Source organism: Pelophylax lessonae (genome assembly GCF_965119305.1).
Source record: "Pelophylax lessonae genome assembly, chromosome: 13".
Lineage (NCBI taxonomy): Eukaryota > Metazoa > Chordata > Amphibia > Anura > Ranidae > Pelophylax > Pelophylax lessonae.
In genome coordinates this window covers 29,180,155-29,192,947 of record NC_138780.1, presented here as the reverse complement: position 1 = coordinate 29,192,947, position 12,793 = coordinate 29,180,155, and the positions used below count along the sequence as shown (strand labels likewise).

The 12,793-nt window shown below is 41.3% G+C and overlaps 1 protein-coding gene across 1 annotated transcript in view; it reads left to right on the top strand.

The window, feature by feature from the left end:
- The window catches only part of ARHGEF11 (Rho guanine nucleotide exchange factor 11), a 375,726-nt gene that overhangs the window by 340,775 nt on the left and 22,158 nt on the right, over nucleotides 1–12,793 (top strand). Inside the window, exons 34-37 of the mRNA XM_082275008.1 lie at nucleotides 355–442; nucleotides 968–1,075; nucleotides 5,763–5,818; nucleotides 7,906–8,121. Coding sequence (XP_082131134.1) covers nucleotides 355–442; nucleotides 968–1,075; nucleotides 5,763–5,818; nucleotides 7,906–8,121 — 468 coding nt within the window. The remainder of the gene's footprint in view (nucleotides 1–354; nucleotides 443–967; nucleotides 1,076–5,762; nucleotides 5,819–7,905; nucleotides 8,122–12,793) is intronic.

The following is a 12,793-nucleotide window of genomic DNA, read 5'->3' as shown; positions in this document are numbered from 1 at the left end:
ATGTTAAAAAATTTTGATTTTTACATTTTTTTTTGGGGGAATTTCATATTAAAAAAATGTGAAAGATATTGTTATTTTTTTCAAAAATTACGCCCTTTTTTCGTTTATAGCGCAAAAAATAAAAATCGCACAGGCGATCAAATTCCGTCCAAAAGAAAGGACGTCCATTTCATTTGGGTACAGCGTCGCACGACTGCGCAATCGTCTGTTAATGTCACGCAGTGCCGAATCGCAAAATAGGCCCTGGTCTTTGAGCAGCCAAATCCTCCGGGGCTTAAGTGGTTAAATATTTAATATTTTAGGAAAATGTGATGTAACCCAGAATATGTCCTTTTTTTTTCCTTTCATTTACAGACAAGAGGGCGTTCTTCATTATCTGCACATCAGAATTGGGCCCGCAGATCTATGAGCTTGTAGCCATGACATCGTCGGAGAAAAATATGTAAGTCCTGCAGTAGAAGATTACTAGTTATAGATGGAGATATTGAGCTGAGATTGACTGAGGATCAGAGGAAGCAGTTAGTTTCCAGGTGTAATAGTCTGCAATAGACCCCTGTTCCCTGTTACTTTCGTGTTGTGGGAAATGCCCAGGACGTGCATTTGTGGGTAAACGTTGACGCAGAATTGATTGTGCTTACACAAGTATGGCCACATACACCCATTCCCTTGTATTGGCTGCTGCACACGGCACCTGCGGCTCCCTGGAGGCACAAATAAGGCCTTAAAATGTGAAAAACCCCTCACTGTCATTTAATAAAAATAGAGATAAGAATGGAAATGAAGAGAAGGAAAGCTTAGTAGAAAAAGAGGGCAAGGGGGGAGAAGAAGAAGAGACCCCTGCACCACTCAAACGTAGGGTCCACTTGGAAATAGAATTGCAAGACAAAAGTGAATCTAGGAGCCCAGGTCAGACAGATGTAAGTTATATTCAAAGATGATTGTCTATTACATTTGGATTTTTACCTAGGTGGAAGGAGCTGCTGGAAGAAGCCACAAAAAACGCAATGAAAAACCCTTCTTCTTCCATCAAACGTGGTACTCATGGCCCTGTCCACACAAGGGTGCCCTCTGTCGGGTAAGGTTGGATGATCCATAAAGAAAAAAACAGATTTGCCCACCTACATCAAAGCTGGTGAACCTCCAATGACTTTTTATGACCGACTCGTATAGCAAATGACCGCAGTAGAGTTGTACTGATAGGACTGTTCCTTCTTCTATGCAGAAAAGTTGAATTTCCAACCTGCTTGTAAACCTTTGGTTTTACAAAAAGTTTTATTGGTTTTTCAAGTTTTTATAAAGAGAAATAAACCACAAATAAAGGTACAATGAAACAGTTCAAACAATGTCGCTAAGGCAGGCCGATCTCATCTAGGACTACAGTGTCTCAGTTTCATATATGAGCGAGGATGGATTGAGATTGTTACCAAGGTATGCACAGGGAGATGCGAACCAAAGAGAACAATGCAGTGCAACAGTCAATGAAGGATGCGATTTCCAATTGATAGCCAACACCTTAATATGTAGTATAGAGAGAGGGAAATAAAGGGGAGGGGGAACAAAATGAAGAGGAAAGGGAAAAAATGCGAAAGAGTAGAAGGAGAGAAAAGCATGCTGGAAGAGTAGTAGGAAAGGATTGCCTGGGGGGGGGGCTGCTTGTAAACCTTTGTAAATAATAGTAAGGAACTGTGACTGCTGCGTGGATCCTAAATATGTTATTACAGAGGTTGTCCCAGATATGTCGGTCAGTTGAATCGAGATGCAAGTTGGGTGCTCCATGGTACTTGCTACAGATATACGTAAAAGTGTCTAGGAAAGTGATGGTGAACCTTGGCACCCAAGATGTTTTAGAACTACATTTCCCATGATGCTCATGCACTCTGCAGTGTAGCTGAGCATCATGGGAAATGTAGTTCCGAAACATCTGGGGTGCCAAGGTTCGCCATCACTGGTCTAGGGTATGTCATGCTAATGGGTGCCAGAGAGGAAGGGAGGAGATTTGAAAATAGGAAAAAAAGGCTGCATAGTTATTATCAGTGAGCAAACAGTATCTTATAGGAAACAGATTATAATGGCTTGTTTCCACTGAGCGGTACGGTACGGTTCGGTTCGGTACGCTATTTTTGCCGTTTCCATTGTGAATGGTACCCTAATTCCGAACCGTACTGTACCACTTTTTTGGGACTCTTTCGTTGGGGTTCCAAGCACATTAGTACCGTACCAACAGGGTGGAGCTACACTCTGTAGAACTTTGATTGGTTGACAAAGAATCGTCTATCACAGCTTTCCTGCTACACCACGCCTATCATGAAAGGGTACTATTGGTAGTGGAAACGCAATGTGTACCGTTCCGAACCGTACCGTACTGAACCGAACCGTACCATACCACTCAGTGGAAACGAGGCTTAAGAGAACCATGTTGGCTGCCATTGCTGATTTATCATTTTGCAAATACAATTTTCTTGGCTGTTGTGTTGACCTTTTTCCTCCAAAATGTTGAGTCACTACCATGAATAGGTTTGCATGTAAGGAGTTCTGACTTCTGTAATGGCCTTCTTGATCCAGATACTTGTTATTTGTGCAATTTAAACTATTGAAGGCCAAGGATCAGTACAACAGCTTGGCAGCCAATATTTACGAGTCAACAATGGCAGCTCTAATGTTTCTCTTAGAAAAGGTTTACTTCTTTTTAAATTATAATTTTTATTGTAAAGATCTCCAGATGAAAAGAAACAACGTAAAGGAAATAAAATGTCGACATTCCACAAATTACAAACAAAACCAGCTTCTGAGTCATATATAAAAACCAATGGATGATCTAATCAGAATCACCATAGTTCTTTACCAAAATGTTTATTGGGAAATTTGACATTACAAACATTTAACTCACCATTCAAAAAGAAATAATGTATATACAGGGAAAAATATGGATGGTAGCCGTAGTAGGTAAAGTAAAAAACAGCCTAAAAATAAAAAAACCTACATCATGTAAAAAGGCAGTCATGTCCAGACCTATAATGAGGATATTCATAATCAGGTGTAAAATGGGCACTAAAGATGAGGTAAGATGGCTCTGGGGAAGAGCAAATCCAGCTGGAAACGGCCTAGACATGGAAAATCCCCCATTATCCATTTATGGAGAGAAGGGGATAAAGGAAAATAAAAAGAAGGCCATGGGGAAGGAAAAGAAAAAGGAAATTGGGGGATGATAAAAAGAGCAGAGGAATAAGAGGAAAGCCCCGTACACACGCACAGATTGTTGGCCAACCGATCGGCCGTCTTTTGTCCAGTGTTGTTTGTTGGTTGAAATGTGCTCTAGACTTGCACTGGACTTTTGTTGGCCAACAAAAGCCAACTTCAGAAGTGATGTCATGTGATGGTTGACTTTCCGTGTGTTTTTTCTTCTCTGAGCATGCCCAGTCTTGCTCATCTGATTTTTGTCTGCCGAAATCTGTACTGACTGAGGAACAATCGGCCGTTCTGTTGACAAAAATTTTATAGCATGCACACCAGATTTTTTTCGGCCGAAAATTCGCAGTTGGTTGTCGGAAGCATCATACTAACAAGCCTACAATCGGCAGATCAGACGTTGGCCGACAATTTACGGCCAACAATCTGTGCGTGTGTACGGGGCTGAAGAAAGAAAGAAAGAAAGAAAGATGGAAAAGGGCCCAGCGGGTCTCGATCACTAAAAAACTCAATTGTCAAGAGGGGGTGATCAAATCTAGAAGGATGGGCATATAAGATCAATGGGCACCAAATTAAGAGAAATTTGTCATGGGTATCTGCCAAGATAGCCATCAGCTTTTCCTGAATTATGATGTAATTTATCAAAGCTAAAAAATTGACCATAGTTCAAAGAATCCCACAGTGCAAAGAGTCATCTTGAATATGTGGAGGAATCAGGATGGTGAGAAGGATTCATGGTCTGCTCTATGATAACTTGTCTTATATATGGGTGTTCTGGTGGGAGTAAGCGTAGGTCTCTCCAACCTCTAGAGATCCCCATTTTAAATAAAAGGTAATGTAAAGGATTTTGAAAACCGAGAAGGGGTGTCATTTACTAGTTGAGCACGGGGAATAAAAGTGAGCTATGGGGAAGAGGTCAGGAAAAGGGTAATAGGGCATGAGGATATAGGGGTAACCTGCAGCTGAGAAGTGAATGGGGGTAGGGAGAGGGGTGGTAGACAAGTAATGGAAAATTCCTGTGGAGAACCAATAGGGTGATGGTGGAAATGGTGTCATGACATGAGGAGGGAGCTATATTTAGGAGTAGGGTGGAAAATCTATCCAGGAATACCAGGATTTCCTAAATGTATCTTCTTAATGGTGGAAGGGAGCCATAAGGGTCTTCCATTTGCATTGTCTCACTGAACCAATGTGACATGGTGTGGAGTGAGATTGTTTCCGTAGAATCGGGATGCAAGCTCTAGTGGCATTAAGTACGTGGATTAACAATTCATTTTGACGGAGAATTGGTTGACATGTAGTAAAAATGAGAAGGGGTCAAAACTGAAAGGAACATCTGATAATTTCCTCCTAACCAAGTTCCAGAACCGGTTAGGAAGAGGACATTCCCAAAAGATATGAAGAAGGGTACCTGTTTGGTTTGGTATTGCCAACAGAGTGAGGAGCTCTGAGGGGTAAAATAATATTATAGGTACTTGTATAGCACCATCAATTTACGCAACACTTTACATACATATATTGTATGTTCACATCAGTCCCTACCCTTAGGTAGTCTACAATCTAAGGTCCCTAACTTACATTCATACATACACATAATAGGGCCAATTAACCTACCAGCAAGTCTTTGGAATGTGGGAGGAAACTCGCGCAGGGGCACGGAGAACATGCACATATGCAGGTAGTGCTGTAATCAGAAATGCTAACCACTTAGCTACTGTGCTCATCTTGTGAGGTCAATCTAGAGCAGGGATCCTCAAACTACTGCCCTCCAGCTGTTGCAGAACTACACGTCCCATGAGGCATTGGAAAACTCTGACATTCACGGACATGACTGGGCATGATGGGAAATGTAGTTCCTGAACAACTGGAGGGCCATAGTTTGAAGACCACTGATCTAGAGTTTTAAATAAGCGTGTGAGTAATTCCTGAACCTTATTGGAAATCCAAGGATTTATGCGCTAGTAGTAGGACATGATCTATCTGGTTCTGTGTTGGGTACACTTGAGGTCTTTTTTTCCCAAGCTTGGAAGGAGGGGGGGGGGCACTTTTTGTCCAAATCAGAAAAGGTTTACTTAAAAGTTGAAGTATGTCCCGCTGGACGCCTTCTCCATTCATAAAAAGCCTTGTTTTTTTTTGTTTTTTTTTTTCAAAAAATGCAAAGTGTGAATGGAGGAAGGGAGATTGTGAGGAAGTGCAGATAAAATGAGTATAAAGGGGTCACGGGGACGCCCTTTCTACAGACACTATCAGCTCGTCCTCCATGGGCAAAGTGACAGTGTCTATTTAACATGACTGTATAGGACTACTGACCATTAGAAGTGATGAGAACGAGGAAAGCCTGACTGGTTTTAATACTTCTTGGACTTTAATCTGGATTAGGTAAATTTTATGAGTCTCCGATTTCTACTGAGTAATGTTCAGATGTCACATAAGTCAACCCACTAGCTCTTTGTCAGAAGTTAGTCGTTTTCAGAAATTGCTGATCATATGACTTATGTTGTCTAGTTATAATCTTCAAAGTAATAAAGCAATGATATTTTGTCTTGACATATTGCCCATGTTGCTTGGTCTTTCAGTTCGGTGCTACAGGATACTGTTGCCATAAGAAGCAATAGTGATGATCTCTCAGCAGGTAAGTTATACATAAAACGTACTGTTTGTGTTTAAGTTTCATGCACCAAGCACCCCTTGAGACCACATTCACATTTAGGTGTAGTGTATTCAGGTGATTTTAAAGCTGTTTTTTGTGCTTTTAGCTCATTTTTGTTTTTTACAGAGTTAGTTTTGCAATATTTATATGAAGTTTTTTTTATGCTACTTTCACATTTTGTTTTGTTTGCTGTTCTATGTTTTTATGTTTCATTGGATCTTTTCTCCTGTATGTGTATTTTGGGGGGAACTGCTCAGCATCTCTTCTGAAAATTGCTACATTAAGCTCAAATAACCATAAAAAGTCTGTTGTTTTCAATCGGTTTGCATAGAGTTTTATGACTATTAAAGATTATTCTGCGGCTATAGCAATTCTAGGATTTCTAAACCCAAGAACAAACTGTAATATATTGCAGCCTACCAGTCTTAGATGTGGTGGCTGCCTTCGTTTTCAAGAACATTTTCAACAAGCACAGACAATAAAGTTACACTAATATCATCAAACAAATGAGCATGGCTTTATACCTTTTAATTAAAGAGTGATTTTGTTCAGTTGTTGGGATAGACACTTTTTCTTCCTCATTTTTTAGTTTCTTCCTTCTCCTTTCTTCTGCCTTCTTCCTACTTCTTCCGTCCTTCTTTCCTCCATCTTTTTTATTCTATTGAGATAAGGGTTATTGGATTCCGTTACATGCCACATCCCTAAATTCAAAATACAAACAAAGTGAGAGTCCCCCTACTTTGAGAGTCCCCCTACTTTTGGGACTTTAAGGGCACTGATTTGGTATCCAGTGAAAAACATAATAAGGAATTTTAATAGATTTTATAAAAATATCAATTTTATTAATACATCATTAATTAAAAAAAAATAATAATTTTATTCAGTGACGTATTAATAAAATTGAAGTTTTTATAAAATCTATAAAATTCCTTATTAGGTTTTTCACTTGTTATCAAATCCATTCTCTTAAAGTCCCAAAAATAGTTGAACTCCCACTTTGTGTCATATTTTTTCTTCCTTCCTCCTCCTTTCTTCTTTCTTCCTCAATCTTTCATTCTTTTTCTTTATTCTTACTCAGCCTTTTTTTTTTTTCCTCCTTCTTTCTTATTTTGTCCTCCTCCTTACTTCTTCCTCCTTCCTTCCTTCCTTCTCCCTCCTTTCTTCTCCCTCCTTCCTTCTTTCTTCTCCCTCCATTCTTCTTTCTTCTTCCTCCTTCCTTCTTTCTTCTCCCTTCTTCCTTCTCCCTTCTTTCTTCTCCCTCCTTCCTTCTTTCTTCTCCCTTCTTCCTTCTCCCTTCTTTCTTCTCCCTCCTTCCTTATTTCTTCTCCCTTCTTCCTTCTCCCTTCTTTCTTCTCCCTCCTTCCTTATTTCTTCTCCCTTCTTCCTTCTCCCTTCTTTCTTCTCCCTCCTTCCTTCTTTCTTCTCCCTCCTTCCTTCTTTCTTATTCTTCCCTCCTTCCTTCTTTCTTATTCTTCCCTCCTTCCTTCTTTCTTATTCTTCCCTCCTTCTTTCTTATTCTTCTTCCCTCCTTCTTTCTTATTCTTCTTCCCTCCTTCCTTCTTCTTCTTCCCTCCTTCTTTCTTCTTCTTCCCTCCTTCCTTCTTTCTTCTTCTTCCCTCCTTCCTCCTTTCTTCTTCTTCCCTCCTTCCTTCTTTCTTATTCTTCCCTCCTTCTTTCTTCTTCTTCTTCCCTCCTTCTTTCTTCTTCTTCTTCCCTCCTTCTTTCTTCTTCTTCTTCTTCTTCCTTCCTTCCTTCTTTCTTCTTCTTCCCTCCTTCCTTCTTTCTTCTTCCCTCATTCTTTCTTCTTCCTTCCTTCTTTCTTCTTCTTCCCTCCCTCTTTCTTCTTCTTTCCACCTTGTTTCCACCTTCTTTCCTTCTCCTTCTTTCTTCCTCCTCCTTTATTTTCCCTTCCTCCTTATTTATTCTCCCTTCCTCCTTCTTTTTCTCTCCTGCTTTCTTCTTTCTCCTTCTTTCTTCCTCTTTCTTCTTCCTTCTTCAAGCTTGTTAGCTCATAAATAGGTTGGCTTTCCATAGCTTAGCACTAACAAGCTCCCTGTTTATCTCTACAGATGATAGTCACAATGACTTCTTGGTTCACTCTCACAAACCTGATGTTCTCCTGGAGGAACCAGAAGGGATGGAGGAGGATGAGGCCGAGACGCCAACACAGGTGCCCTTCCCCTCTAAAGAGGAGGATGCAGGAGGCGGGGTGGAGGACCAATCTGATCTGAACTACCAGTGGCCTTCAGTGACCGAGGGCTTAGCAGAATCTGCTCTGGAAGATGGTGAGTCTATGAAAGCTTATACCATAGTCTATCCTTCAACCCCTTTACGCTGCAGTAACCCATATGTTTGGCTGCAAAAAGCTGGGCTTTAATGCACAAATGCCTCACATATACATCACTGGGCACTAAACCGAGATTGTGGGAAAGCATGGACTTTGGAGGCACAGAATACAAGAAAATAAACATTTTATTCATTTTCATCTTAAAAAAACAGGGAAAACAAAAATACATCGCCTAAAAAGGCATCAGTGTACTAGACACCAATATGATATAATACATATAACAAGCAAGTAGGAGCAGTTTAATTAAACATGGTTGTCTGAATAATACTTCACATCAGGACGATCAGTTAAAGATGACAGGTGGAGAAGCTGTCCTCCCAAAAGGATCGATCGATGTGATCATAGATAGATACAGAAGTTCATTGAGCCAAATTGCTTGACATGTTTCGCATTAAGCTTCTTCCGGAGCTAATGATTCAATGCTCTGTATTTTGCTTGTAGATCAAATATAATAAAAAAGAGGGGGAAACCAACGGGGAAGGTGGAGTCAGGAGCCTATGATAACTTGGAACAATTATTAGGAACGAAAATCCTGCCAGTACCAGCTGGAAGCTGATAGATGCACCAGACCATCTGGTTGCTCAATCAATGCATGGTTTTATCCCTTGGGTAGGCAGGGGAATCATGCATGGCAGGTTGTTCGAGCCATACAGCATATGGAAATATAGGATGGATAACACTGTTTCTTGGTGTATTCCAGTTGATGCTCCCGGGTAGTTGTCTCCACCTTCCCCAGATGGGGGGTAAACCACCATGACTGGGCAGGCAGTGTTTATTTGCTGGCAGCGAAGATGGCTCTCGGTCCCAAGAAGACATCAGTTGCATGAAGGACCGTCTTACGATTATGTGACCACTGTGACGGCCAATCACAGTGTCACATGATCGCCAATCCTTCCCGCCCCCCCTGGGTGGGGACGCCAGGGTGGGTGGGAGGTCGTTAAAGCTAAACTGCAGGTAAACGGTTAAGTACATAGATGAATTACATCTCTGAGAGCTTATACCCACCAGAGGAATTTTTTATGTCTATAGGCTGTCTCATGCTACAACTTTCACCTAACCCTAAGTAGCTTTCATTTAAAATTAATACACCAAAGGAATTTTTGTTCTGTCCAGCCAGTCCTGAGATTACACAGCACTGATGCACAGCACAGCCCTGTCTGGCAAGCCAGGATTTTTCTCTGCTGGGGTTATAGAACATTTATGGATCTGGACTCTCCCTAGACTGTGGCTGGACAGTGAAATGAGAAGCATCAGACTGAAGAGCTCCTTTCTCTGTCACTATGGCCCCTGGTTATCAGCACGTTTCTTGTTAGCACACAACCACTGCGAAACAACTGTATAGCCTCGCGTGCTGCTTTTCCCTCTCCCATTTTAAGCTCTGCTGTGCAGTGGATTGCAAGAGGTTGACACCAAGGGGTCCATTTATAAAACATTAGTTGCATGAATGTCATAAGTATTTGTGCACGCTGGACGAAATGTGACTGTAATTTTTGTAAGAGATTAATGCCTTAAGGGCAAAATGTGGTATCGCTTTTTCATTGAGATGTTTCAGAAAACTATACAGCATCTTGGCCACCAGATGGAGCTGAATATACAGGCATTATTCTCTTGTAAAAATTACAGTCAGAATTTGTTTAGCATGCATAAATGCATCTGACATTTGTGAAAGCCATGTTTTATAAATAGACCCCTAAGTGTCTGATTTTCACTTTTCAAAGTGAATTTTCACCTATTTTAAGAAATTAAGTTGTAACGGAATCTGCGACCCAAACTGTACTTGTGGGCTTCCGTCAGTATACAGCCTCCTCCAGTCTGGACATATAAAGAGATTCCAGCCGCCCTACATACAAAAACTAGCCTGAACTTAGCTTGTATGTGTCTGAAAAACAACTAACTGTTTATTGAAACACAGGCACAAACAGATATACACTGTGGGACAATTCCCCCTTCCTTAGCAGCCAATCCACATACACATATACATCCCATAATAAGTTGATCTTTAAGGCAGACAGAACAACAATAGAACAAAGGAATACAGCTACTTAACAATAACAAACCCCACCCCCACCCCACTATCTAGCAATCTGAAAAGTCAAACTGTTCATCTTCATATATTTTCTGAGGGACCTTTTCAGAAATATTATGCCCCGTTTCCACTGAGCTTTCTGGTACAGTTTGGTTTGGTACGGTACGCTATTTATGCCGTTTCCATTGTGAATGGTACCCTAATTCCGAACCGTACCGTACCACATTTTTGGGACCATTTTGTTGGGGTACCAAGCACATTAGTACCGTACCAACAGGGTGGAGCTACACTCTGCAGAACTTTGATTGGTTAACAGAGAATCATCTATCACAGCTTTCCTGCTACACCACGCCTATAATGAAAGGGTACTATTGGCAGTGGAAACGCAAGGTGTACCGTTCCGAACCGTACCGTACTGAACCGAACCGTACCACTCAGTGGAAACGAGGCATTATTGTTGTCCCAAGTGAAAGAGCCCCTCACTCTTTCAACACAAACCACACATATAGAACCCAGGATAACAGGGGTAACACAAAAGGCTGAGTCCGGTGTGGTTGTACAGACTGGGGTTCTTGGTGACCCCGTGCCCCTAATAGACACAGGGTGACTTACACGTAAGAGGGGCTGGGGAAGCTGGACAAGGAGTTTCCTGACCTCTCTAAAGTAATCTGGGCTCCACAAGCCCCCCAACCAAAGTGACTCCCGTCACAAAAGTGCAGATATGCTTCCAATCGGGTGCAAGCTAAAATCTTTTTTCTCTTACGTCCTCTGACAGTCGCCGCCCGATGGTATTAGCCTTCACTAATGGGTAACGGTGCACTCTGTAGGAGCAGGCTAGGCAGATAATTGATTATCAGGTTAATACGAAAAAACTTTTATACCTCGGCACGCCACTAGGGGGCCATCCCTCAGCCATTATCCTGAACCCAATCTGATATTACCTCAGTTTTATGCTGCCTAGCATCAGGAGTAGAGCTAGGTCTTCCCTGCTGAGACCTAGAGTCTCGGTTTTCTTTGTTTTTTTCTGAATTTATGTGTTTTTCTTTACACCATAGATTTGTATTTTCTTACATTCTCTGGATGTGGTCCGGGCGGTCAAGGTCTACCTGTCCGCCACAGAGTCGATTCGGCAGTCTGATTTTCTATTTGTTCTTCCTGAGGGACCTCGGAAGGGATCGGCCGCCTCTGCTGCGACCATTTCTAAGTGGATCAGACAGAAGATTGTTCAGGCCTATTCCATTACCGTCAGGTTCCTCCTTTCCCGGTAAAGGTCCATTCTACTCGAGCTGTTAATGCCTCTTGGGCTTTTCGCCATCAGGCGTCTGTGGCTCAGGTGTGCAAGGCGGCGACCTGGTCATCTGTGCACATTTTCAAAAGTTTTACCAACTTGATGTTTTGGCATCTTCGGATGCTTCCTTTGGCCGCAAAGTTTTGAGTGTGGCAGTTGTTTAAGGGGACATTATTTTTACTGTCCCTCCTTATGGGGTGTTTTTTCTGGATTTGTTCCAGTTTTTTCCTGTGGGCTCAGGTTATTACTGGCCTGGCTATTTACGTTACCTTCTACATTGGTTGCGTTGCTTTCCCACCCCTCATACCTGCACTGCTTTGGGACGTCCCATTAGTGAATACCATTGGTTGGCGACTGTCAGAGGACGTAAGAGAAAATAGAATTTTTGTAAGAACTTACCGTAAAATTATTTTCTCTGAGTCCTCTGACAGTCGCTGCCCCAGCCCCACTGTTTTTTGGATCTGGGGGTTGTAGCCTTCCGGTACTGCTTGCTACAAACTGAGGTAATATCAGATTGGGTTCAGGATAATGGCTGAGGGATGGCCCCCTAGTGGCGTGCCGAGGTATAAAAGTTTTTTTGTATTAACCTGATAATCAATTATCTGCCTAGCCTGCTCTTGCAGAGGGCGCCATTACCCATTAGTGAAGGCTAATACCATCGGGCGCCGACTGTCAGAGGACTCAGAGAAAAGAATTTTACGGTAAGTTATTACAAAAATTATATTTTTTTCTCTTTGAACATGATTGAATATTCTTTACAAAGTGAATGGTCACCTGGCTTCCCCTCTTTCACTAAGTGAAAAAACACGCTCTTTTCTTTAAGTGAATAGCCCATAGCATTTATCTCCTACCAGATTTGTCACAAGTGAAATTACAGTATAGGAGAAAACATTGGGGTTGATTTACTAAAGCTGAAAAGTTTAAAATTTGGTGCAACTTCTAAGTGTTATTTTGTGAAAGCTTAATTGAGCAAGCAGAAGTTAGAAGCTGATTGGCTACCATGCACAGCTGCATCAAATTTTGCACTCTCCAGTTTTAGTAAATCAACCCGATTGTGTAGAAGATGGAAGATGGGAATGCTTTAAGATACAGCATGCCTTATTGTGTACTATTTAAAAGCAAAATTATATTTTTTTTACTGTTTACATGTTTTTTTTTTTAATTATTTATTAATCAGCCGTGGTGCTTCATTGATCATCATTGTCCATTAAAATAAGCTCTCTATTCTGACTCCACCTCTTGACAGTATTTTTTGACTATTTTAATCTGTCCTTTGAAATTGAATTGGTTACTGCA